General features: G+C 52.4%; 1 protein-coding gene across 3 annotated transcripts in view; it reads left to right on the forward strand.

Annotated features, from left to right (window-relative positions):
• The window catches only part of TBC1D22A (TBC1 domain family member 22A), a 238,357-nt gene that overhangs the window by 136,058 nt on the left and 75,557 nt on the right, over nt 1–26,742 (forward strand). For all 3 annotated transcript variants that reach the window (XR_012078732.1, XM_072973722.1, XM_072973723.1), the window contains exons 9-10: nt 1,999–2,108; nt 19,751–19,826. Coding sequence is in view for 2 of the 3 variants with exons in the window: in XM_072973722.1 (XP_072829823.1) it covers nt 1,999–2,108; nt 19,751–19,826 (186 nt within the window). In the remaining variant the exon portion in view is untranslated. The remainder of the gene's footprint in view (nt 1–1,998; nt 2,109–19,750; nt 19,827–26,742) is intronic.

The raw sequence follows: 26,742 nt of genomic DNA on the forward strand, positions 1-26,742 counted from the left end.
CCCTGCCAGCCACGGTGTGTGCTGCCCTTGGGCCCGTCCCTCGGCTCTCACGCTGCCGTCACAGCCGGGGGCTTCCAGCATGTTCTGTGTGGCTCTCTGAGCTTCCCCGTGGAGGTGGGTGCTTTCTCTGGCAGGGTGGTATTTATCTCACTCTGACAATAAGGGTCATTCCGACGCGCTCGGGTTTTCAGAGACAAATTGGCATGGGGCGCTCTGAGTTAAATGTCATTACTTCATTACGTCGAAGAGTAACAAATGGCCCGTTGTGAGAAATGACACCTGGAATGGGCCGCCGACACTTCCCTGGATAAAGTAATAAGCTAAACAGACTAAGAAGAATTGCCGAGGCCTCCGCCTGCGGGTCTGGGCAGGGGCGGACCAGCTGGGTCTGCGAACGAGGAGGGGAGCCCGAGGCCTGGGGGTGACGGCTTGGCCCCTGTCTGCCTTTGATTGTGGCTGAGGAAGTATCTCTGTGCTTTGAGGGCCCTTGAAAGAGAATCTGTCGACGGGAAACTTCTCCGAAGGAGCCCTGTGGATGCCGTTGGCTCAGCTCCCCGAGGCGGGGAGAGAAGACCAGGTCTGCTCTGGCTCGGTGGGGTGCAGAGTCGATTCTGCCGAAGCTGTTTTCCCAGCGGGGAGGTGTCCCCCGAGAGGGGGCCACTTGCAGCCCTGTGCGTGAGCTTCATCTCGACCAAGGGTGGGGGCCTGGTGTCCCGAGCCTGGGCCAGCCGGGGCTCGTGGGCCCTGCACGGAGGCCCCAGGCGGTCAGCCACTCCGGGAAGCTGGCCTGAAATGCCCTCCCTGCTTTGCTTTCCGATTTCCGCTGTGCGCAGGGAACAGGGTGGTGGGAGGGTGTTGGCGGCGGCTCCCCCAGCCACACACCTAGTGTGAGTGAGGCGTGTTCGGTGCCACCGGGGAAGCGACTGCAGTGCGCACGTGAGGTGTGCCTGCACAGAGAGGTGGCGTGCTTGTGGGAGCCGGTACCTGCACCGGCGTCGGACAGGTGCGGGTCCACACCCCGGCCCCGCCGCTTCCCAGGCCGGGCTCCGCGTTTCTCCACACCCCATTTTCCGTGGGGCACAAGGGTGGTGATAATAGAGTTAATGCATTTAAACCATGAGGAAGGGTGCCTGGCATATAATAATCACTCAGTAAATGTCAGCAGATTGTATTATATTATATTGTCATTTTTACCCACTGAAACCTTCCTGGAGTATATTCTAGGCTGACATCTTTCTTTTCTTAAAGAACATCTTCCTTCCAAAGATGGCATGCACATTTGCAAAATAAAACAAAAGTAAATAGAATTTTAAAAATGGGATGCACAGTTTTTTAAAACATTTATGAGTGTTATGCTGGATGGTAGCAATTTTTGTTATGATCTAAAATTAGTTTGTTCAAATGTCTGATAAGCCATTTCAATTAGGCATCTGTTTTGCATTTTAAAACTTTTAAGTTATGTTTTCTCGTTAGACTTTTTGTACTTGAAGGAGGAAATGATTTAGAGCACCATTGCCTGTTTTCTCAAATACATCTGGGTTTTGCTTTCTTGGTGTTTGCTTGTAGCACAGAAGTATTTTCCAGTGTGAAAATATTTTGGACTAATCTTGGAAGGAGGTTTTCAGCAGAATTATTACTGATTATGAGTATGTGAACATATTAGAAGCAGAATTTAAAAAATCTTAGAAAGAAAAGTTCAGATCTTGGTTAGGAATAAGAAATATATTTTAGGTTCTCTCTTACTAGGTTGTGAAGTGCCCAAGAAGCAGCGATTTGTAATATATTAATTATGCTAATTTATTGGAGAGGATTCAGGATATTAATTATCTGCGACTAATTAGGTATTAAGATTGAGAGCCAGTAAGTGATGGGGTGGAAGGCTGTGAGGCCTCTAGCTGGAGCAGGGGAGCTGGGCGGAGGGGTCTGGCCAGCAGCTGCAGCTGGTTTATCCACCCTGAGCACTAACTGCACGCTGTCTCTCCCGCCCGCGGCGCCCAGACGGCGAGGATGTGGCCGCTGCCGACGTGTCCCGCGTGCCCGTGGACGTGCTGCGCAACGTGGAGGCTGACACGTACTGGTGCATGAGCAAGCTGCTGGACGGCATCCAGGTGAGCCCCGCGGCCTGGCCCGCGTCCACTCCCGTGCCACAGGAGCCCCTGTCTCCATCTGGAGTAGTCTGTACTCCTCAGGCTTGACCGGCTGTGAGAAATACCATGTGTGTGTCCGTGTGTCTGTCCATGGCGCTGGACAGGCGCCCTGTTCTGGAGCCAGTCGTGGTGTCCTGCTGAGGGCATCCTCGTCGGGAAGCTGCAGTGCAGGGCTGGGAGGGAGGGGCCCTTCCCTGCAGAGTCGGGTCCCCACTGGTTCCCACTTGCCTGGCTCTGCTGCCTGTGACACCACGTGGTCCTGCCCCGACACATGGGCTGTCCTCGATCAGCCGTTTCACTGTCCCCATTAACTGTATTCAGAGGAACCCGCCCCTTAAAGGGCATCTGACTTAGGACCTGGGCTCCTCATCGATGACACTGGGGCCTGCGAGTGGCTGGCCCCACCGCCCCTGCCGGCCTCGGGTCAGAGATTCTCAGTGCTTATGGGCCTGCGGCCGGGCCAGGACACAGGGAGTTTGGGGGCTGGGGGAGCCCTGCTGGACCTGGTGTCAGCTGGGGCCAACGGCTGGGGTTTCTGCAGAAAAGCCAGTCTCCCAGTGCCAGGGGTGGTTTTAAGGAATCATCCATTCCCCATGAATCAGGGGTGCCTCTACACATGCCCACCAAGGACGTCGTTGGTGGGTCAGGAGCAGGAGGAGGGCTGGAGCCTGATCGGGAGCAGGAAGCAGCCGAGGTAGACAGATGCCCCCATGGCCTGCAGGCCTGTTTAGGCTCATCTGATGCCCACACAGCGTTCCTGGACACCTGCTCCGCGCCCAGTGCTGCTCTGGCCCTGGGGAAGGAGAGGAGAGTGAGGGGAGGGGTCCCGGGGCCCCCCAGGGGTGGACGGTAGATGCCCTGGTGCGTCACCTGAGGCACAAAGCCACTCCCGAGTACACACACGTGGGGTGGAGTGGGACCTGGCGGGAGGACCATGAATTTGCCGACAGAGGACATGAAAGCCCAGGGCAGAGTTTTGGTCCGAAGTTCGTTCTGATCTCTCACTTAAAGGCTGTCTGTTGCAAAGATGGCTGCCACAGGGGTAGGGTGAGGCTGGGCGGGGCGTGGGTCTTGTGTTCTGCCAGGGTCCCTTTGTGCCACTTGGAGACTGGACGTGTGATGAGGATGCCCTGGCACGTGCGTTTCCCACCAGGTTTGGCTTTTCCTGAGCTGCTGTCACGGCAGGCGCTCCTGACTCACTAAGTGGAGAGGTCTCAGCCAGGCTGCTTGATTCGAAATGGTCAAGTGGGGCTGTTATGAGATGCAGTGTGAAGACTGAGGCCCTGGGGTTTAATTTGAATGAATCAGCTAGCACGATTCTGTTGAAAACTGTGTGGCTTCACATTCCCTTTGACAACTCAGGAACTGACAGAGAGAAAGTGGAAGCCCTTCCTGGAACTGAACAGTGGAAACATGTGTCAGCAAGCCAGTCCAGGTCTCCTGTGACTGACTTTGTGTCCTGTAGAGAAAAATGTGTCTGCTGGAGACATTTTTTGGCCCCAGCATCAATTCATCATTTCCTTACATTGCTAATGTTTTCATATTTTTTTAATCTTTCTCCCAAAATGGAAGACTTTTTTCCTCCTTAGGAAAGGGATTGAATCCTAATGTGAAACTTTATCAATTTCAAATGTCACTTCTCTGATCATGAGTGACAGAACTTCTGCCATTTAAATACAAGATTATCCAGCTCCTATTTGTAAATAAAATCAGCTGTACAATGAGATCGATGCTGGCTTTTCATTTTTCAGCTGAGATTTGTTGCCTGATGAAATGGTTACTTGACGGGGTGCTGCGTGCGAGGCATAATGCTTCTCTGGCATGGGTGTGTTCACGACGCACAGCGGCCGGCAGTGGCCACCTGTCTTTCCCACAGTCACGGTGGATTCCACACGATCCCCATGTGACTAGTGTTTGGGGGCACCCGTTAGCTGCATCTGGAGAATTTCGGGAGCTCTTCTGGGATTCCTTGGATGAGACCGTTGTCCCCAGTGAGCCTGTGCGAGCTCCTCTGGGGGACTTTCTAGTGTGTGCAAGTACCACTGCCCTTCAGGCCTGGTAAGTGTGAGGATGTGAACTGCTGTAAGGTCAGGAGGAAGAGGGGCCGGGATGTCAGGACCCCCAGGACCCAGGTGCTTCTGTCCCCCATTGTTGGCTGCTTCCACGTCTTAGCTCAAGTCCCTGCTCCTGGTCTCACCCCCTCTATCCACGCTTCTTAGAACTTCTAGACTGTGTCTTCCTTAATTTAAGCAGCCTTTTCATCACATCATGTCCTGTTTGAAAACCATTGAATAAATATGTCTTCCTGATACATGCCCAGGAGTGGGATGGCTGGATCATACGGTAAGTCTAGTTTTAGTTTTTTAAGGAGCCTCCATGCTGTCCTCCGCAGGGGCTGCACCAGTTTGCGTTCCCACCAGCGGTGCAGGAGGGCCCCCTTCCCTCCACGCCCTCTCCAGCACTGATCACTTGCGGACTTTCTGATGACGGCCGTTCTGACCAGCGGGAGGCGCTACCTCGCTGTAGTCTTGACTTGCATTTCTCTGATAATTAGTGATTCTGAGCATCTTTTCATGTGCCTGGTGGCCATCTGAATGTCTTCACTGGACAAATGTCTGTTTAGGTCTTCTGCCCATTTTTTGAGTGGATTGCTAGTTGTTGTTTTTTTTAAACTGTATGAGCTGTTTGTATATTTTGGAAATTTGTCCCTCGTTGGTCACATCATTTGCAAATATTAATTTTTTTGGTTTGGTTTAGTGCAGACCCTCAGCCTGGCCCTCACCAGTTGCTCCCCTCATTTTATCAAGTTCAGGTTTATCTCATGGGGTAACAGTCCACACCTGTGCCGAAGAGGCTCCAGGAGCCACAGTCGGGGCTGAGGGGACCACACGGTGGCCATCCTCTCGGGGAATGACAGGCCTCTCGTGACTGGTGGGGTGGCAGCGAGGGGAGGGGGGGAAGTGACCCCTGGCGCCGCTCATGCTGCACCTCCTGCCCGCCGGTGCCCCCTGCCGGTGACTCGGCCTCGCAGCGGAGCCGTTGTCGCAGCCCGGGCACGCGGAGCGGCGAGCCCCTCCCCCACGATCAGGCGGCCTGGGTCGGGCCCGCACCCAGCCCCGAAGCCTGTGGTTTCCTACCCTGCTGGACCACCTTCTCCAGCGAAAAGAAGTGGAAGTGAGTTCCACTTCGCGGGAGACGTCCTGGAGGGCAGAAGCCACGTCTGCTCACGTCCTTGCCCTCGGGTGGCCTGCATGGGAGCAGCCGTGTTTCTGGCTCTCTGGGGGCCTCAGCGTGAGACCCTGCTCCGCTTTCGGCCAGAGTGTGAGGAGCACCTGGCACCTGCAGCCACGGGGCTGGGTGCATGGGATTCACCCCACAGTGTCCCTGAGAAGCTCGTAGCCAGTGGCAGGCGTGGGGAGAGGCCTGCTGACAGTGGGCAGGGTGCCGGGGGAGGGGCCTGGTCCCAGCTCGCGGAGCAGACAGACAAGGGGAGCCCCGGAAATGAGCGGGTGAGCCGCGGGCTGACCCGGGGAGCCTGCGGGGAGCCGCCAGGCGTGGTGACGGCCGGGAGTTAAGGAAGATAAGAGCCGGGCCTGGGAAAATGCAGGTGCTGCCCGGTAACGACATGCGGCAGTTCCGTGGTGAGACCCTCGGCTCTGTGTCCCAGGACTGCTGTACGCTCCTGAGACGTGTCCGGGATCAAAGAGCTCTTAGGTGGGCTAGTTCTACAAGTGTTTACCATTTAGAACTCAGATAACTTAAAGAATGTTTAGTTATTTGCTGTAAAATAATGATAAACCCATTGCATACTATTACAAGTAACATATTTTTATGATAAATGGATATTGTCCAAAACAAAAATGTTTAGTAGGAAGAAAGGCATGATTTTCCTTTTTTGCAAAACCCTTAATGTCTCCCCTGAGAGGAGACAGGAGTTCTCATAAGCGCTTCTACATTCAACCTGCTGTAGTGCTGTGTGTCTGGTTGGAGTATGTGAAGCAGACCCAGCCTCACGCAGGCGTGCAGTCGGAAAAGGAGGCGTGTTTTCGCAGCCCTTTCAGATGCTTTAATACCGGGCCACAGCCTAATAGGAGTTTCTTGAAGGTTAGTTACAGTGTGAACCTAAAGCCGTGTCGGTGAGCATTTTGTGCTCGGTCACAGTAAAATCCATTGGCCTGTCTTGCACTTTGAATGGATCTTTTGCAAACACGTGGCTCTGTAACATCAGACACGGGTCATTTGGAAAATATTGGACGACCGAGGTGTGCAGATCTAAGCACTGACACGCTCCGTAATACAGTGTCCAAAAAATCACACTTGTTAGTACTACCACCATCTCATAAGGAGCTGTCAAGCCCAGAGTGGCAGATTGAAGTTCTCCAAAATTCAGAATTTTGGCTTAAAGTCTCAAATGTGATTGTTGGCAGCATGTAACACTTGTTGAAGTGACAGGTGAACTTTGTTCAAGTTTGAATAACCAGTTTGTTAGTCATTCTTTCAGGTACAAATCATGTTTCTTGAAGTGTGTCCGGTTCCACTCTCAGCTCAAAAAATTGCACCAACTGCTTTTCTGGAAGAAATCAGCCATTTTGGGTACAGGTCTCTGGATTTGTGTGTGTTTTTCTCATTTTCCCATGTGACATAGAAAAGATATTTATCAAGAGTGGAGATTTAATGCAGTGCTAATCATAAGACTAGGAACTTTTCCTTCGTCACCCGGGACATCCTTAAGTGAAACAGCTTTTTTTTGAACCGTGAGTGTGCAGCACTGCGTACAGTGGTGGCGCTGCCTCGGTCCATGCCACCTGCTGGTGGTTTAGTCTCTCCACTTAACGCAGCATCACAGCAAAGGCTGACCCAGCGACAAAGGGAGATGATATCTCAGCGCCCTTGTGAACGTGATTTTGACCGCACAGGCCACTTGGAAGTGTCCCAGGGAGCCCAGCGGGGGGCCGAGCGCCCTGGGAGCCACTGGCCCGCAGGAGGGATGCTCTCACGGAAAGGTGTCCGGAGGAGCTCACGGCAGAAGCAGCACAAGGCAGAGAGAGCGCCTCACGTGGACGCCTGCCGGCCCCGGCCTGGGGAGCCGCAGCAGGACTCGGGATCCTGGAACAGTTAGTCTTTCTGCCGTTCCTGCTCCTCGCTTCCCGGGCGTCCTGAGTTGACAGCATGTCCAGGGGCTGAGCGAGGGGTGAGGAGGGGACCCCGTGTGGCCTTTCCTGTCTAGCTGGCAGAGTAGAAACCACACTTCGGTTTCATGACAAGGCCGGTTCTTGCTATGCTGTGAGATTTGATTTTTAAAAACAATTCGTTGGGCCATCATTTCTTCCAGTGGTTTCTCAGATTGTCTTTCTAATGCTTCCTCTGGGGACGATTTTTGGTTCGGTCATAGAAGGCCACCTGAGCCAGCCCCAGCTAGTGGACTGTGTCTTTACAAAGGACCTCTTAGGGCAGGACGTGGGCGGTGGGGCCCAGGAAGAGGAGTGTTCCCATGTGCTTCCGGCGGGAGGGCCCGAATGGTGGCCCTGCCTGCCCTCCCTGTGTTACAGACTCGTTCTGCTCGCCGCATGACAGGCCAGCAAATCGGGAGCTGAGGTGTTGGGGCCAGGAATAACAAGTTTATTCAGAAAGTTGGCAGACTTAGATGGGGGACTAATGCCCTGGAGAACCATCTTCCCCAAGTCAGAATTCAGTCTCCTTTTATACTAGAAAGGGGAGGAGTGTGGCTGGCTGTTGCAGACATCTTGGTGTCGGAATCCTTTGTTCTTGCAGCCGTCCATGTGGGTCAGGTCAGGATGTCCCTGTAAACCTCCAACAAGACGAATGTTATTCCCTGTCCTGCACCTTTTGCTTTTTATATGAATGGAAAGCGCTACACCCTTAAAGGTCAGAGCCCTGGGAACCAGCCCTCCCGTGGGTCTCAGGCTCCAGGGGGCATTCTCTCACAGGAGGAGCAGAACCAGCCTGACTGGGCCCGGGACCCAGAGCCCAGGGCAGAGCCAAAGGGGCAGGTCCAGCGTGGAGTCAGGCTTGTTCTCCCCTGTGACGCCGGGGCAGGGCCGCGTCCGGTGCCGAGCGCCAGGCCAGGCGGGTGGGCCCTTCCTGGGCTTCTCGGGGGTCATTCCTGGGGTTTTGCCAGTCTCCTCGCTTCGCTGACAGCATGACACCCAGGTTGTCGGGGACTCTCGTCTGAATTACGGCCCCTCCCTGCCTGCCCTAAAGCCACACCATTACTCTTAGATTCATTACTTAGCAGGACAGCCTCTTCCAGCAGAAGGGAAGGGTCGCCTTTTATAATTAGTCATTTACATTTCCTTTCCTTGGGGAAGAATTACTCAATTCTAAGAACTGGCTGGTGGTGTGGAAGTGATGGGAACGTTGGGGAAAGTGACTATATTGTCTTGGAATTCATCAGAGAAAGAGCCAGCACTGTGGCGGTGTAGTGACTCCGGCAGAGAAAGGCCGGGAACGACCAGACCTGTGCCTGGGGACCGGAGGGGCCGGAGGGGCTGGAGGTGGCTGAGGAGGGGCCGTCCCTCAAATACGGCTGCTGTGACTGAGCCAGCGGCGATGGTGCAGTGAAAGGAAAGGGACACGCGTCACAGGACGCCCGAGCCCGCACGGAGCCCTCGGAACAGCTGACGCTCAGGGGCGGCCCAGGAGCCTTGGAAGGGGCTTATTCGGCCAGAGTCTGGGGCCCTGTTACCTCCCCCTGGGATCCAAGAAGAGACAACAGAGGGGTCTGTTGCTCAGGTCGGGACAGAGAGGATGCTCACCTGGCCCAGCCTGGCTTCTGCCGTTCACATCAGGAGCCTCTGCCTGGAAGGGCAGTGGAGGATGGAGAGCGGGCCTTGTGCCCGGCTCCAGGGTGGAGCGTGGATGGACAGAGCATCGGGTCCGTGTGACTTTCTCCTGCTTCGAACCCAGGAGAGTCATGCTCAGTGTGGAAGCATCTCTGGAGATGTGTGTGGTGTCAGTTTTAGTCAATAAGATGGAGGATTCTTGGCACCATGTTAGAAAAGTTTATTAAATAGACCAGCACGTGTGGGTTCCTTGGCTACAGCAGAAGATTCATTAACAATGAGTTATTGCGTGCCAATTTAAAAATGAAAATTAAAAAAAATTCAGTTTACAATAAGCATTGAAAATAGTGAAACCCCCATTGTTGCCTGAAAGAGCAGGTCATTCCTTTTAATTACCACACAGTGCTCCGTCGTGTGGGTCTGTCCCAGGTCGGGTAGACGTCCGCCACTGGCGGAAGCCAGGCCCCGGCTCGGCTGTGTGACTCAGGTTACCGTGAACGTCCGCGCACACGTCCTCGTGCTGACGCGGGTCCCAGTTCCCTGTGCAGCTCCCGGGGGTGGACCTGCCGGGTCATGTCATGGAGGGTATTTAGTTTTCATGAAGCACATCCAGATCTTTTCCCCAGATTGGGCCCACGATTTCACAAACCCCTCAGCAGTGTGCGTGAGGTCCGGCCGCCCCACGTCCTCACCAGCGTTGCCTTCCCTGCCTTTCTTTATGCAGGATAGTCCTGTGCACGCATGTGTGTGCTTGTATGTGCGTGTGTGAGTGTTCAAGTGTGTGTGTGCGTGCCTGTTTGTGTGTGTGTGTACGTGTGTAGAGAGAGGGAGGAAGAATATGGTAATATTTTTTCCCGTTTATGGCTTGTCAGTTCAGTTTTTAACAGTGTTTTCTGATGAGCAGACAATTTTGATTTCGATGAAATCTCACTGATTTTTTCTGGCAGTGGTTTTCTGTGTCCTCACTAAAAAGCCTTCGCCTACCCCCAGCAGGCAGGGTGGTCTCCTGTGTTTTTCTTGTAGATGCTTTGTAATAGTAGTTTTTACTTTCAGATCTGTCTTCTAGCTTGACTTAATTTTCCTGCGTAGTGTGAGGAAAGGCATCCTGGTTCATCTTTTAAATTGAGATTTCCTGGTTAACACAGCACCACTTGCTGAAAAGAGTCTTGTTTTGTTTCCGCAATAGATTGCATTGGCACCTTTTCTGAAAATCAGATGCTCGTGTAAACGTGTGTCTATTTCTGGACACTCTGTTATGTTCCATTAATCTGTTAATGGATTGCTACGCCAGCATGTACTGTCTTAATTACTGTAGCTTTTCTTGGGGTTGGGTAAAGTCAGTCCTCCAGGTATGTTCTTTTTTTAAAAAATTTTTTTCTAGAGTACTTTTGGTCCTTTGCTTTTTTATGTAAAGTTATCGCTAACCATTTCCTGCCAAACAGGCCTTAGAAAAAGCCTCAGGAGCTGGTATTTTGAATGGAATTGTACTGAATCTAATTGTCAGTTTTCCCAGGATTAACAGTATTAATAACATTGACTTTTTTCTAATCCATAAGCATCGTATATTTTAAAATTTATTTAAATTTTCTTTACCTTATTCTCATAAACATTTTGTACTTTTCAGCATATGGGTTTTACTCATCTTTTGTTAGATTTGTTTCTAGCTAGTTTGGTGCGGGTTTTTTTTTTTTTTTTGATGCTACCTTAAATGGTATCGCTTTGTTTGTAAATTTTGCTTTTCGATTTTTACCGATGATTTCTACAAATATAGTTGATTTTTGTAAGCTGGCAGTTTTCCTGTTGTTGCATAACAAAACTACTCCAAAATTTCCTGACTTAAAGCCACTGTTTTATTCTCGCAGATTCTGTGGGTCAGGATGTCAGTCAGGGCATGCCATGAGTGGCTGGCTGTGCACCACAGGGCCTGGCGCCTCGGGTCGGGAGGCTTGAGGGCTGGCACAGGCTAATAGCTGGGGGCTGGAATCATCTGATGGCTCCCTCTTTTAAGTGTCTGGTGCCTGGGCTTGATGGCCCTAAGACTGAGGCTGTAGATTGAGCTGCCCACACATGGCCTCTCCACATGGCTCTTCATCCTCATGGCATGGTGGCCTTAGAAAGTCAGACTTCTGGTGTAATGGTTCATGGCTCCCAGTCAGACTTCCAGAAAGCAAGGTATAAGTTGCGTTTTTCATGACTGAGACTCAGAAGTCGCATAAGGTTCCACTCTACTCTTGTGGTTGAAGCAGTCACAAGCCGGCCCAGATTCAAAGAGGAAAGTTAGGCTCCATCTGTTGATGCAGACGTGGCCTATTCACATCATAAAAGAACACATGGGATAAGAGATACAGTTATAGCCACTTTTGGAAAATGCAGTGTGCCACACACCTTGTTTCCAGTGATGTTGCTAAATTTCCTTGTTAGTTCTAGGAGCTTTTGGGTAGATGCCTTAGGATCTTCTATATGCACAATCATGTCACCTGCAAATAAACACTTACTTCTGCCTGTATAATGTGTGTGGCTTTTATTTCCGTTTCTTGCCTTATTGCATTGTCAAGAAACTCAAGTACAATTTTGAATGGAAGTGATAAGAGCAGACATTTTTACCTCCTTCCAGTTGTTGGTGGGGAAGGTAGAACATTCAGGCTCTCACCATTAAGTTTGATGTTAGCGGTTGGCTTCTTGTAGGTGCCCTTTCTTAGGAAGGTTGTTGATGGTCCAGATTCCACAAGGAGTTTATATTTTTAATAATCATTCTGGTTTATTTTGATCGATCTTTATCTTTTTATATTTGAAGAATACCAGTATATAATGGATGAAGAGGTTAAGGATAGAATTTGTAAGACCTGGTAGAAGAGCAGGAAGACAAATCATAGTTTGCTGAGACTTCTAAAAAATTATGAATCAGTATTTTGTTGAGTGCTTTTTTTTCTGTTGAGATAGGTGGTCGTATGACTTTTCTTACTCTGTTTTTCTAGCAAAGGACATTGATTAATTTTAATGTTAAGCCAACTTGCATTCCTGAGGTAAACTCTACTTTGTCGTGAGACATTAGCCTTTTTATGTATTTCTGGGTTCTCTTTGGTAATATATTTTAAGATTTTTACATCTCTGTTCACGAGGAATACAAGTGACTTGTGAACAACGTATGTTTGAACTGTGCAGGTCCACTTCTACACACTTTTTTTTCCAATAAATATGTATAGTACCGCATGATCCAGGGTTGGTGGAATCCGCAGATGCAGAGCTGCAGATACAGAGGGACTTGAGCATCCATGGATTTTGGTACCCATAGGGGCTCCTGGAAGCAGTCCCCTGTGTTTCCTAAGGGGTGACAGTGCTGTCTTCCATTTTCTTTTCTTCTGCTGTCTTTTTCTGTTTTGGCATTAGGGAAGTGAGGATTTCATAAAATGCTGTCATGATTTCTGGAAGAGTTTGTGCAAGATTGGTATTAATTATTTCTTCTTTAAATATTTGATAGAATTCAACAGTGAGGCCATCTTGGCCTAGAACTTCCTTTGTGGGAAAGTTTTACCTATAAATTCATTCTCTGCTCTGGGTGGGGCTCCAGATTTTCTATTTCTTCTTTGTTAGTTTTGATAATTCGTATATTTTAAAGACCTTGGTCATTTTAAACGGTTGTCCAATTTATTGACATGCCTTTATTTACAGTATTCCCTAATTCTTTCAATGTCTGTAGGAACTAAAGTGATGTCTTTGATTCCTAATATTGGTGATCAAACTAACTGATAGGCGACCTGCCACGTGGTCTCTCTTGGTGAATGTTTCATGCGTTCTTAAAAAGAACATGTGTCCTGCTTTGTTGGGTGAAGTTTCTGTCAGTGTCAGGTCAGGCATGTGGGTGGGTGGTGTGACTCCTGCCTTCTCTGCCCTCACGTGAGTGTCCGTCTGCTTTTTCGATCCATTACTCGGTACGGACTTGTGCAGTGTCTAACCACAGTGGTCGATTTGTCTCGTCTTTGTTGTGCTAGGTTTGCTTCATGCTATTTGAATCTTGGTTATTGGAGACACACACGTGTAGGATGGTTACATTTTCCTGGTGAGTCTGTAAGTTTGCTGTCGTGAGAGGCTCCTCTCTTCCTGGTTGTGTCCCTGTCCTGGATCCCAGTTCACCGGATCGCGGCACAGCCCTCCCAGCTTCCTTCTGACGGGCGTTTCCTTGGTGCATCTTTTCCAGCCCCTTCTTTCCGTCTGTCTGTATCTCCCTAGGGTGCGTTTCTTGTCGATTGCTTCAGGTTGCAGTTTGCTCTCCTGTCTTTTCCACGTGTGTTTAGTTATATGCATGCACATAGTTACTTATGTGGCTGGGTTTTAGGCTCCCATTTTGCTGTTTATTTTCTATTCATTTCACCTCATTTCCTCCCTTCTTATGGATGCATGGAGTGCTTTTAAAATTAATGGACTGTTTTTTAGAGCAGTTTTAAATTTACCAAAATATCGAGCAGAAAGGACAGAGAGTTTAGTATACTCCGTCACCACCTCCTCTCACGCACGCAGTCTCTCCTCCTCACATCTGGCGCGCGTGTCTTGCACCTGTTACTCTGATGAGCCGGTACTGCCGTGTCATTATCAACTAGAGTCCACAGTGGACATTCGGGTCCCTCCCCGGGCTGTGTGCTCTGTGGTTTAGAGAAACACATGGTGACAGGTGCCCAGACGACAGAGGAGCGCCCTGTCATTTTACTGCCTGAAGAGTCCCGGCCTCCACCTGTTCACCCTCCGCCTCCCTGACCCCGACAGCCGCCGGCCTTCTGACTATTCCCGTGCCTCTCCCAGAACGCTGCTTCCTTGCGGCCACGCAGCGCATCGTCTTTTCAGACTGGCTCCTTTCACTCAGGGAGTCCTTTTACTTACTGTTATTCCTATGTGTCTTCGCTCTGGCCTGTTGGCCATCCCTCCTGTCCCAGCCTCTTTTCAGTTAGTGGTGACTCTGCTCCTCCCAGCGCGAGCCTGCGGTTTACTAGAGGCCCCTTCAAGCGCTGTCACACCCCTCGTGCTGTTGGCCGGCACGTGTCTGAGAACGGGCGTTCAGCACTTCCCCCTTTCCGAGTGGCTGGCGGGAGGCGCTGGCTGCCCTGCTGGGGCGGCGGGAGCCTTGGGTCTTCACCGCCGTCCCGGGACCGAGATCGCCGCAGAAGCTGTGGGCCGGGCGGGCCGGGGCGGGGGCTCACCCTGTGTGGGCGCCGTCCAGGCACTCGCTTCACACCCCCGGCGCCTCATGAAGGAGCCGCTCCTCTCTCCATTTCACAGACAAGGAGGCAAGTCAGAGGAACGAGGCCAGCAGGCGGCAGAGGAGTTGGCTTGACACCCTCTTACAAGGCTCTCCCACCTGCGAGGCGGGCTCGGAGCTCTGCCGTGTCCTTGTCCTTCTCCCCTCATCCACAGACCTCATTTGGACATGGAGGGCTCCTCGGCTCGGAGGGCCAGCTGATGTGACGGATGACATCAAGACCCAGAATGAGCTCCGCTGCCTGCGTGCCAGCCGGGAGCCCGTCGCACGAGCCAGCCCGCAGGAGTAACTGAGAATCCCTCGTTCAGGTGCAGGCCCAGCAGCCTGGGCGTTGAGCGCGGCCTGGCCAGGCTGCGCTGACTGCCTCTCTGACGGAACGCCGCCATCGTTCCTTTGCCCGGCCTCTGGCTTTGGTCTCGTAGCTGACACCTTGCATCCTCTCTGGTCCCTTCTGTGACGCTGCCCTCACAGCCAGAGTCGTCTTTTCCAAATGCAGATCTCATAACCGTGGTGGCTCCCCCTTTTGCTGCCATTGGCTTCATCTCGTAGCTTTGCTGGGGTCTTAACTTTGTGCCCCACGTGGCCGTCCAGCCTTGAAATGGCCTTCTCCCGTCAAGCCCAGCTTCCTCGTCACCCCTCTGTCTGCAGCAGCCTTCACTCCATCCCTGGAGCGCGCCCAGACTCCCCTCTTTCTGCTTCTCGGCCTGGGCCTTGGAGCGGTCCTCGGGTCAGGCCCCGTCACGTGCTGTGATGCGAGGGCTCCCCTGGGCAGAGGGGCCTCACATGCGTTTGCCTGACCTGTGTGATGGACATTTGCTTAGTGACCGGACTGTCATCTCTGGACAGAAGGCCCGGGTTTGTTTTCCTGCCCATCAGTCTTGGGGACCAGGACCACCCCCGGTTCCAGGACTCAGCACGTAGCTGTCCTCGTGGCCATGGTTCATTCCAGTGCAAGACATGCAGCAGAGCCAGCCCCTGGGAAAGGCCCGGAGGAAGCCAGGCGCGGGCTTCCCGGATTCCTGTCCCGGTGGAGTCGCGTGGGAGACCCTCAGCTCCCCCAGCGGCCAGCGTCGCTGTCTGTCAGGAGCGCACTGAGCCTCCGTGTCTGGGGTCTTTCCTGAGTGCTGTTCCCATGGCACCTTCGCCCGGCCCATAGCAGAACCCCAGGCTCCCAGCTGAAAGCAGGGGCTCAGCATAACCCGCAGTGCTCCGCTGAGGCCAGCGAGACATTCTTGCCAGTTAGAGGTGGGAACCCCCCAAAATCCTGCCGGCTGAGGGAGGGCCGCCCTTGCAGACGGGCCTGTCTCAGGACGGTGGTCTCGGGCCTGCCTTTCTGCGCCGTCTCTGCCCGGACTCGGGGTCTGGGCTGCACGTAGGAGGCACCAGTCTGTGCTCCCGGAGCAGACGGCAGATCTCACTGACCGGGGCGGTCCCGCCTCCATGGATCGATGTGTTAGTTGCACTAATTGGATTATCGGGGTGCCTGGAGTGAGGCCTTAGATTGCTGATCAGTTCCAGACACAGGCCCGGAGGGCAAGGAAGGCACGTGTGGTTTCAGCACAGGAAGCACACTTCCCCGAGTGAGACTGGCCGGGAAGGGCACCTCTGGCCCGGGGGTGGGGCCCTCGTCGGAGGTGTGAGGGGTTCTCAGCTCTCCTGGGCTGGGCGTCTCCGTGGCGGGAGCTGTGGGCCCTGCCGGCTGAGCCGGCATGAGTGCCCTCCTGGCTCTTCCCTGAAATGCTCCTTCAGAAGGTTTTACTCTGCTTTCCTCCTGAGGAGCACAGAGCGTGCTGCACCGTGGCTGGAGCGTGAGGCTGGAGCAGCGGCGGGGAGAGGCAGGTCCAGCGTGTGTGCTTTGATTTTTTTTTTTCCTGCCAACACAGACTCTGCCTTCTGTGAAACACTTCCCGAAAGGCCTTTGTCTGCCTCAGACCGTCCCTGCTTCCCTCTGGCCCACAGATTTGGTAGATTCTGTTGTCTTTTTTTTAAGACACAAGCTCAAATCTCAGTTTGAAAGGATATGGATGTTCACTTTTCATTGAGTATTGTTAATATTATTATGATTCATATTTCTATAAATACGCAGCATTTCCCCTTAGTCCCTGCGTTGCCTGCCCACTGTGTATTAACTCGGGAGACGTTTTCTGCGCGTGTTTGGCCGGAATGCCGAGGTGGTGTCCCCGCCGTAAGTGGGCAGAACCCGCCGTCCGATGGGGGTGCTGGTGGAGCCTTCCTGGGCAGCTGGCATGCAGGAGGCCTGAGTACCCACGGCCTCTCCAGAGAGGCTGTCGCTGGGGCCACAGGACATTCTTTTCCCTTCACACCTTCCCACTCTGCCTCTGGCTCTGGGATGTCTGGGGTGTGCTGGTCAGAGGCTTCCTGGCCACCGAGCAGGGCATCCTCAGCCTGGACTCCTCAGCTGACCACGCTGGGCCCAGTCTGAAGGCTGGTCATCCCCGCCCCCTGCCTAAATCCAGATACTGACGCCATACCTGTCAGTCTTTTCAAGTCCTTTCAAAATACAGATTTTTTTTTGAGGCTTTCAGGTGTCATTCTTTTCTTATCACTTGGATTTTCAAGAAAACTCACCTTCTCTACCTGGGTTTTGAACAAATTGAGAAATAAAACAAAATAGTGGCAGATGGAGACCAAAAAATAACTTTTATTTCTTCTAAATGAGAAGCTTGAAATCCTGTCTTAGTGTGAGAGCCAGATAAACTGGCCGACTGCATCCTGGGATCATTCAGGCTGACCCGCCCTGTCGGAGCCAGCGCTGGGCACGGGCCGGCCACCTCACGGGCAGCAGAGCTGTGCCGGGAATCCATCCTCTCTTCCTGGGGGTGCAGTCTTCCCCGGGCAGGGAGAGCATCCTTCCTGGGGAGTCAGCCGATTCTGAGAGGTGGGAGGAGGGTGAACCTCCTGGCTGTTTATTCTCTCCAGCTTAGCAGCTGATGAGTTGCTTTCTCGGGTTGAGTATTTCTGGGGCTGGAGAAAGTGCAGCAGAGGCATCAGCCCAGTTCCCTCCACTTGGAAGCAGACTCCGGATTTGGGGGGTGTCACCTCCAACACCTTCTGCTGGCTGGCTGCGTATCCATTGTGTCCCTGCTCAGTCAGGCGCCTTGCCTCCCCTTGGAGGGCACCGTCCATCGGGACAGGCCGGCCCCCAGTGAAACGCCCTGCTCCTTGGAGTATTCTCCTGGGCCTGTGGGGGAGGGGTCAGAGATGGTCATGATGGTTGTGAAGTTTGTGAGAATCAAACAGTAATTAAATAACCTGCAGGCCTGTACCCCAGGCTGCAGGACCACTCCCTCGCTGATTTCTCATCTTTGACTGGGTCCAGCTCTGCTGCTCACCCTGGCTCGTCAGAAGCTCTGCTGTTAGGTGCACTGACAGGGAGCAAGCTTCCAGCTTCACAGCGTGCCCCAAATTCAAGTATGAATCTCCTGTTGCCCAGTTTCCCCAGAGACGTTAAGTCTTAAAGACTAACCCTTGCAAGTTCAGGTCCAAAACTGAAATTTGTTTTGCCCATTCAAGTTTGAGCTCACAATTTGTCCTTGAGCTGTTGTTCTGTCTTACCTAGAGGGGCATCCAGGGTCTCCCTGGGTCGTGCCCAGGGCTTTCAGGCCCAGAGAAGTCCTTTTTCTCAAGTGCCAATCCATGACAGTCCTCCTTTGTCAAGAGCTCAAAGTTCCACGAAACCACATGCTTCTCACCCGGTCTAGAGAACACGTGCGGCCAGGCCCTGGGGGAGCACCCGCTGAGTGAAGGTGGCTGCGCGGAGCTGTCCGTGGTCCTGCCCTCGCGGAGACGTGACAGGTTGGAATCCGGAGCCCTTCGCTGAAAACCCACTAGGCAGACGTCTTCCAGCGAGAAGTCAGATCTGCGTCTGTTCACTCTCCACTTCTGTGGGGAAGGATCCCCTTGCCTTGTGGGCATTTTCAGTTCTGCGTCACGGTGGCGGGCGCTCCTGCTCCAGTTGGGAGTGTGTGTGTGCGAGGACACGCGTGCACGTGTTCAGCCCAGAGAGTCCTGACTGTGCGGGGTCGAGTGCCTTCCACACCCGGCTGCTCGCGTGGAGGTCGTCCTCTCACTTGTGTGCCTGTCACCTGGAGGCCCGTCCCCGCAGATCCTGGGGCCGTGAATGCTGTCTCCCTGTCCCCGGGGCCTCCTGAGGCTGTTCCCTGTGCCTCCCCCAGGCCTCCCTGAGGACACATTGTCCTCTCTCAGCACCAGCCCAGCACAAGCCTGCGGGAACCGCCAGGACCCGCAGGTGCAGCACCTCACGGCTTCAAACAGCACAGGCTGATCGTCTCAGTCCCAGAAGCCTGCTGGGTCTTGCAGGGCTGGGTCAGGGAATGGGTGCGCTGAGGCCTCTCTGGGGCTCCGGGGAGAGTTTGCTCCCTTGCCTTTTTCTGGCCTGAGTTGCTTGCCTTGGGCCCCTTTGTCCTCCTTCCAAGTCCTTGATGGTGGGTTGCGGGTTCTTGAGCTCTGGCATTGACCGTCCTGCCTCCTGTCCACCTTCAGGGACCCTGGGATCACACTGGGCCCATGTGAGTGGTCCAGGGTAATTTCCTATTTCAGTCGGTTTATTAGCAACTTTAAGTCCCCTTGCCAGGTTCCAGGAATCAGGCCTGAGCACCTTTGGGGGGTCCTTATTCTGCTTCTTGGGCGCCCAGTGTAAGTCTGTTACTGCACGAGTCCAGTTGAAACCCTCATCCTGAAAACGGTCCCCAAGCGGTGGCTGAGACTCCCAAGGGCAGTTCTGTGTGGACGCCCTGGGGTGGGATGTGGTGGATGGCGCCACCGTTCTCTCTGGCTGGTTTGTGTTCCCTCGGGTGATGACAGTGGCAGGCACCTGACCTCCTGATCCCAAGTGAACCCTCATGCGCCTCCCCCGCAGTGTTTCCATGAGACCCAGCGGGGCCTTATAGGCAGCACTGTTGTTCTTATAGGAGCCCAGAGTGGGGGTGTTACTGGCCGAAGTCACACAGCTCCTGAGTAATAGAGCTGGGCTCTCACTCCAGGGCTGTCTGACTGAATACCCTCGTCCCCTCCACCATCTTCCCATCTTAGTCTATGAACCTCTCCGCCTGAGTTCACTGAGACCGAAGCTAGAAGTTGACTCTGCTCACGTGGTGACTGTGCCTGTGGCGGGGGCCCTTGGGTCACCAGCATGATGCTGGTGCTGCTGGCACCCGGCGGGGTCCCGCTTCGCATCAGCCGCCCGCAGTGCTGCGTGTTCCCAGCCAGCAGACCCTGCCTCTCCAGCTCTTTGTTCAATCTAAATGTAAATACCTTAATTTCCATCTAGAAATGCTCTTGCAGACATTCCCAGGGCTGGTGTGCCCCCTGACGTCGGGAAGTGTTGGGCTGCACCTTCTCAGTGTGAGACGGGGTCACACTGCACACGCAGCCTGACGCACTGCGTGTCGATCACTGTGTGAATCTGTTCTGTTCTCAGGCGGTTCGCGCTTATTCCTCTGCCCTTTCCCCCTCTGGGAAGAGTGTTTCATTTGCTAGGCTTATGATGTTCGTTGTCCTTCTTCCCTTAGGACAACTACACCTTTGCCCAACCTGGGATTCAGATGAAAGTGAAGATGTTGGAGGAGCTCGTGAGCCGGATTGATGGTAAGCCAGCTGCCCAGGCGCCCCTCTCCCTGGGGGCGGCGCGGCGCGGGGAGGCTCCGGGCCTCGCCTGACAGGATGCGCAGCCCGCAGCCCCTGGCTCAACCCCACCGCAGAGCCTTCTGAGGACCCACCAGGGCAGGAGCTGCTCCAGTTCCTTCTGTTAAGACGATGTAATCAGAATTCAGTGCGGCCACTTTGCAGGAAGTAATGAGTGCGTCCTCGAAGCAGGCAGCTCTCACTCCTTATTAAGCCTGGTGATTGTCATAATCTGGGCGACAGCCTGGTCGTTTATGGCCGTCCTCTGGCACACTGTTCCTGCCTTCGCACACCGTTTTGCTATCAAGGATGTTGGCGTAATTTCTCCACGGAATCCAATTAATTACCAGGTCTGAAAATAACATCTTTAATATTGTAGGAAAACTATAGTGTGTGCTCGGCCATTTTAGATTATGCTTTCATGTTTAAGTGGGGGCTTTGCAACACTTTCTACCTTCATCCTTCAGACAATTCCCCGTGTGATGTGCTGACTGTCATATTGCAGTAGCAGAGTTTAATTAAATGAAAGCGGAGAGAGAATGCTCGCCATTCCACGCGTAGTCTCCTGACAGTTTGTTAAATTAACGAGCAGAGCATGAACAGAGTGATAGCAGGCAGAGCCAGGCTTGGGTGTGCGACCCCGGCCGGTCAGCGATGGTGTGTGGAGGAGAGAGTCTGTCGCCAGCGCCCCGTGTGAGCTTGGCAGGCGGTCTCACCGAATGTGCTGAGGAAGTGCGCCTGGCTTAAACGTGGCCGTGGCGCCCGCGCCCCGGGCTGCCCTCTGAGCCCGTGCGCGGGCAGCGCCGTTTCCCTGGCCGCCCCTTCAGCAGCAGAAGCTGCAGCAGTAATGATCTTCCCAAGAAAGGCACTTGGTTTGGGAAACTGTTGGGTGACATTGTAGAGTGCAGTCACACAAATTATAAACTCCATTCTGTTCCTTGATGGAATCCGATTTTCAGCTGTATCTAATGGTTATTACCTAATTTCCATGTTATGGACTTCTACACAGAACTTGCTGTAGCACTGCGTCTGAGTCAGTCTGCTCAGCCGCCTTTCCAGTACCTGCTCAGAGTTCTGCTTTTTGCTTATGTAACTGCGTTTACGTACATTTGTTCTTAACGTCACGGGGGGACATGCTTGCTGTTGTTGGCCTCTTTCCCCCCCAGCACTCACACCTGCCCGCCCCCCCCGTCTCGTTTAGTTCTTTGAAATACGATTTGCAGTAGCTGTGAATTACGCTTTCTCAGTGGTCCTTCCTTTCCTCCTGTGTCCCGTAGAAGGCATATTTTATGTGTTTGTGGAGGTTAGAAAGTTGTGGTTAGTGCTCATTTGTTCCAGGGCTGCAGTTTGGGAAATGCCTGAATTGATTTTCTCTGGCGCTGAGGTTTAGAAGAAGCACATCACAGATTTGCTGGATGTTGTTTGAAAGAGCAGCACCAGCAGCCAAAGGAATCCCAGCCAGATCCGTCCTTTTTAGAAAATCCCATTTTTATTCTCCCACAGTGTCTGAGGAGGGCATGTCCATCCAGTGGTGTTTTTTGTTGGTTGGTTGGTTTGTTTAGATGATCAGTTCTTCACAACAGAGGAAATTCTTTTTTGTAATAGGTTCGGCTGTGTCACCTGTCTGTGACGGTTGTAATGAAACCTTCAGGAGTTCTATGATGCGCTGGAACGAGAAATTCCCAAGTAGGAAGTGTGAGAGTTGAAGGTGTGGGCTCTGGCCCGTGGGCGCCGCCCTCAGCAGCCCTGGCACGCACGGTTTGCCCGTCTCCTTCTTTCTTCCTGCTTCACGGATAGGAAGGTGGACACGGCGATGCTCTTTGTGACCCTGAAGCAGCAGACTACATGCTAAGGATGGCTGCTTGGCCAGAGTCTTAAAGAGCCCTGGTCTGCCTGCCTCGGCACTACTTTTATGCAGGTAAAATGAGGGGGAAGTGCCCACAGGCCCTGTTCCCTCCCCCTCCCCCCGGAGGAAGCATCTGTGGGCTTGAGACTGTGCAGGGGCTGGAGGATTGTATTAAAGGCAGGACAACTGGGAAGAAAACACTGCTTCTTAAAAGAGACCACTGCTCCATTTCTGCATTTAAGGGGAAGGACAGCGTTGGTTTCAGAGCTTTTTGGCAGTTTGGTGAAGGAACACAGCTTCATGGACTTGTTGATAAGGAAAGCTGAGGTTCTGTGGGTGTGGCCCAGATGGGAATGGTTTAGAAATGAGCTAAATTGCTCCACAGAGAAAAGTTAGAGGAATTTTGGAATTCCAGTAGTCATGTTGGAAGGATATGTGCTTGGAAGTCAGGAAAGGATGGAGAGGTGGAGGAGGGCAGAGGCCTGGGGGAGGGGAGGGAGGACAGGGGGGCGAGGGTGGGTTGGAAGAGGGTCCACGTCACCGTCTTATTTTCTAATGTGACGAGTGGCTAAAGAATTTCTGAAAAGCACTTTTGAGCAGTTTTCTGTTTTGAGTACGGCCATACCCTACTCCCTGTTACCCTTAAATCTTTAGAAAAAGTCTGTTACGTGGACAGAAGGTGGTGTGAGTGAAGAAGAAGGCTTGTGTCTGTAATGGAGACCAAGTGGAAAGGTGATGGGCGTTGGCCCAAGAGACTGTATTTTGGGTGATAATCATCCCGAGAGAGGTAAGCGGGCTGATGAGAAACCCCAGGGGAATCACCTGTCATCTTTGGGGCAGATCTTTTAGAACTTCCCACAGAATGAGAGATGGAGCCTTGAGCCACTTACCTGGGAATCTAGAAGGTGAGAGCAGGAGGACCTTCTACTTGCCAGTGGAAAAAAAAGGATGATTGTTTTTTAAAGCCAGCAAATGAGCAAAAAAATTGATGGGGGTGGTGGGGGGAACGAAACAGAGGAAAAAAGGAAAGAAAGAGGGAAAAAAAGGAAACAGATTTCTTAAAAACGTTGAACTGCTAACAAGGAAACATAAAAATTCCTGGCCAGATTCTGGGAGAATGCTACAGCCCGGAGAGATGAGCCCAGCCCTGAAGGCACTACTGCTCTGAGGGTACTTGCTAATCCAGAAGAAATAATCCCCACATGATTTGTAGTTTTGACAGCTTCATGGAGGGAAGGGTCAAACCTCGGACTCCTGCCTGAGGGAAGGAGTCCAGGAAATGCCCAGGGGGAAGGAGTCCAGGAAATGCCCAGGGGCTTCCTGAGACCCAGAAGACTGACCCTCAGGGTGGAGCTGAAGTGAGAGGGCCCTCGTACAGACTTGCAGTCCAGGTGTACATCACCGGAGAGGCCCGGGGTTGTTTGGACCTTGATTGTGGTGCTTCTCTACTGGAGCAGAGTGTGTGGGAGAAGCAAACCAAGCTCTTCTCTGGAGGAAGTTACTGGAAAGTTGTTCCTCAGATTGTCCCTACATTTTTTTCCCCACATAAAATTATCTACACTTAGTTAAAGATAAACATACGTTCATGGCTCCTTAAGTGAGAACAGACAGAAATAACAGATAACAGAAGCAGGCCTACAAGATGTTAAGCTTCTGTAATTCTTAGACGTAGACCACAAAACTAGCCTCTCTACTGTGTGTGGAGAAACACCAAAAAGAGAAGCTTAAAAATGTTTTCCAGGGTAATAGGAAATACATGATTTTACATAAGAGATTTGAAAAATATGATAACCAAAGTAAAAACTCAGTGGGCGAGGTTAACAAATTAGACACAGCTGTAGAGAAAATTAGTGAACTGGAAGATTGGTTGGAAGAAAATAATCAAAATGAAACATGGAGAGAAAAGAATATGAAAAATATAGGAAGTGAGAGAGTAGAGAGTATGGGTAGGGGCCTCATTTACATTTATCTGGAGCCCTAGAAGGAGAGGAGAGAGGAAGTGAGAATTGGAAGAGAGAACGATTGAGTTGTTTTCCAAAACTACTGAAATAAACCAATTCACTGACTGAAGAGCTCGTTGAACCTTCAGGAGAGTGAAGAGAAGACTATGTAAACACGTCACAGGAAAAGTTAACTGGAGGCTGATTCTTCAAGCAGCTAGAGTGAAAGGTTATTTTCTAAGAGCAGCTGCCTGAGCACTGACTTCTCAACAAGACACAAGGAGGCGTCTTCAGTGTGCTGAGGGAACCAGAGCTGTCCCCCTGGAGTTGCATCCGGCAGAAACACGCTCCAAGGATGAATCTGAAATTCCTCCGGGAGGCTGCCTAAGTCTGAGCTGTTCTTGCTGCCTCTAAGAAGCGATATAACTGAGAAGGGAAGCAAGTCAAGCATACACCCGCCCTGCAGGACACCCAGGGCCACAGTCGCTGCGACCGTCAGAGGTCCTGGAAGTCGGCACCCATCCAGCCTGGGGCGCCGGGGGTCGGTGCAAAACGTCTGTGGGAAAAGGAGTGGGTTTATGGGCATCTTAGGAGTAGAACCAGATAAAATCACCGCAGGAAGGCAAAATCCCACCCAGAATGGAGAAATACTAAGAGTGGGTCTGTGGTCCACGAGATCACAGCACTGGCTACTGGGAAATTGGAGAGGATTTGGGATTTCCGGATGAGCAGCTGCTATAGCCTTAGCAGAATCTGTTTCTAACGGTTACTTGCTTCTCCAAGGTGAATTCTTACGCCCCATTTTTTGGGGTAAGGGCTTGCCTAGGGGTTTCTCGTTCCTGCCAAACTGAGCTTTATTTTGGCCCTGGAGTGGAGCGAGCTGCTTCTTGTGCAAATGAGTTGCTGCTATGGGGCCGGCCACCCTCCAGGCCACCTCTGAGCCCTGCTGGGGATGTTTGCTGTTTCCTTGGGGCACTCTGGCTGCAGGTGGGTGACGGAAGGATGAGTCTGGGAAACCAGGGCTGTGTCCTCTGCTCCTTTGGGGCAGGTTAGATTTGAACCCCCTCGCACAGGGTACGAGCACACAGCTTGGCCCCAGGAGTGCGTTGGGGCTCAGTGCACACAGGGACTGAGCTCTGAGTGCTGATTGTAAGGGTCTCACCAGGCAGAAGCCAGATGTCACTGTTGCCAGTCGGGAGGCTCAGCTCTGCTTTGTGGACAGACAGCCTGAAATCTCAGCAGCTTAAACAACAAACATTTGTTTCTCCCTTACATGGCACGTCCCCTGTGGCTTGACTGGGGTCCCTGTTCTGTGTGGTCCTCACTTTGGGGCTCAGGCTGCTGGAACCGCTGCCTTCAGCAGTTTCCCAGCCCCGTTGCTGTGATGAGGGAGAAGCTTTGGGGGTTGCTCATGGGCTCTTAACACTTTCAGCAGAAAGTGGTACCCAACACTCGGCTGCATTTCATTGGCCAAAGCAAGTCACGTGCTGTAGCGAGAGGCAGGAGGAAAGAGAAATGCCACCCCCACCCCGGGCTGGGAGAGCCCCATGCTCTTGTGGACAGAGTAACAGGCACGGTGTAGGGAGGAGTTCGGAGTTAGAAGCATGTGCTCTCGATATTTTTGTTAGCTGTCAGACTGTTCCCTACTTAGCAAAGGATTGCTCTACATAAAATTAACAGTTCACACCAGTCATCGGTAATTTATTGCCTCAGTAGTAAATACATGTTAACACTCCATGGACTGGTAGAATTTTAACATACAAAGCACTGGTGGAAATTTTTGTGTATTTGAAAGTGAAATTTCAACTTCCGCAGTGTACTCAGGTGGCCTACCTTGTGCATCTGTTGTCCTTGAATCTGTTACACCTGATGTCAACCTTTGAGGTCACGTGATCTCCAGTTGCCCCCGCGTTCAGCCCTCGGGCTCTTCGAAAGACTGCAGTCTGAGCCCCTTAGCCCGAGTCCTGGGACTGGGCCCACCTGCGGGCAGCCCCACCCTGGCTTCTGTACCTGCATCTTTTGTGACAGGAGATCATGTAAATGGAATACTGGCTGTGTCTTTTGATCGAAAAATGTCATGGAGAACCTATTTCAGTGTTAAAAAGAAACATTTGCAGATAGTCAGCCTCAGCAGATGTGTGCATCTGGTTACGGCCACGCTTGGCTTTCTCACAAGACTTAACATCAGATTCAAAGAGTTGTGTCACAGATCACTGAGTTGTCCCCAGGGAAGGAAACAGGCACGAAGAGGGAAGCTGGCGGCTGGCTCCTGGTGGGACTTGGCCAGCGAGGTCTGCTGGGCTCTGCCCTCAGGTTGTTGAGGGCTGTAAAGCCGAGGCTCTGGTGGGCCAGGGAGGCGGAGAAGCCTGAACCACCCCCGGGGCTGCTCAGGGTGGCCGGAGCCACCACCCGGAGCGTGCCTTTTCAGTCTTCGTACCCAAGCTCTGCATTCTCCCCGTGCAGAAAACAGCCGTGGTGAACCCTTCCCATCTGATCTTAGCGGTGTCAGATTTAGCAAATAAAAATATCAAACACTCAGTTAAATTTGAAATTCAGACAAATAACGGACCATTTTTTAATATGAGTATGCAATATTTGGCACATACTGAAAGCCAGATTTCGCTGGGCCTCCTGTATCTTATCTGGCAGCCCTGCGAGTGGTGAGTTCAGAATGGCGTCAAGTTGAATTCAGACTTAGTCCTTTTGTCCTGGAGGTCGCAGGTGGCAACGAAAATAATGCTTACATGTGATGGCCGTTTGAAATTAAAGTTCACACGTGCCAGTATACGTGCCCCGCCAGTACACTCACACCTGCACCTGTACACACACACACACCCCAACACGCATGTACACACCAGTGCGCACACACACCCGTGTACACTTCAGATGTGGTTCGTTTTCTGGGTGTGGCAGCTGTGTGTGAGGTCGCTGACTTTCCCGCACCCCCGCCGGGCACACTGACCTCGTTACACTTCCCCGGAGGGGCAGCCTGTCTCCTCCGGGGAGGGGCTTCTCCTGGCCAAAGGCTGGCACTGACCTGCACACCAGCTGAGCAGGGTCGACTTTCCACTGGTCACCACGTGATTGTTTGAAG

This window comes from Vicugna pacos, chromosome 12 (assembly GCF_048564905.1).
Source record: "Vicugna pacos chromosome 12, VicPac4, whole genome shotgun sequence".
NCBI lineage: Eukaryota > Metazoa > Chordata > Mammalia > Artiodactyla > Camelidae > Vicugna > Vicugna pacos.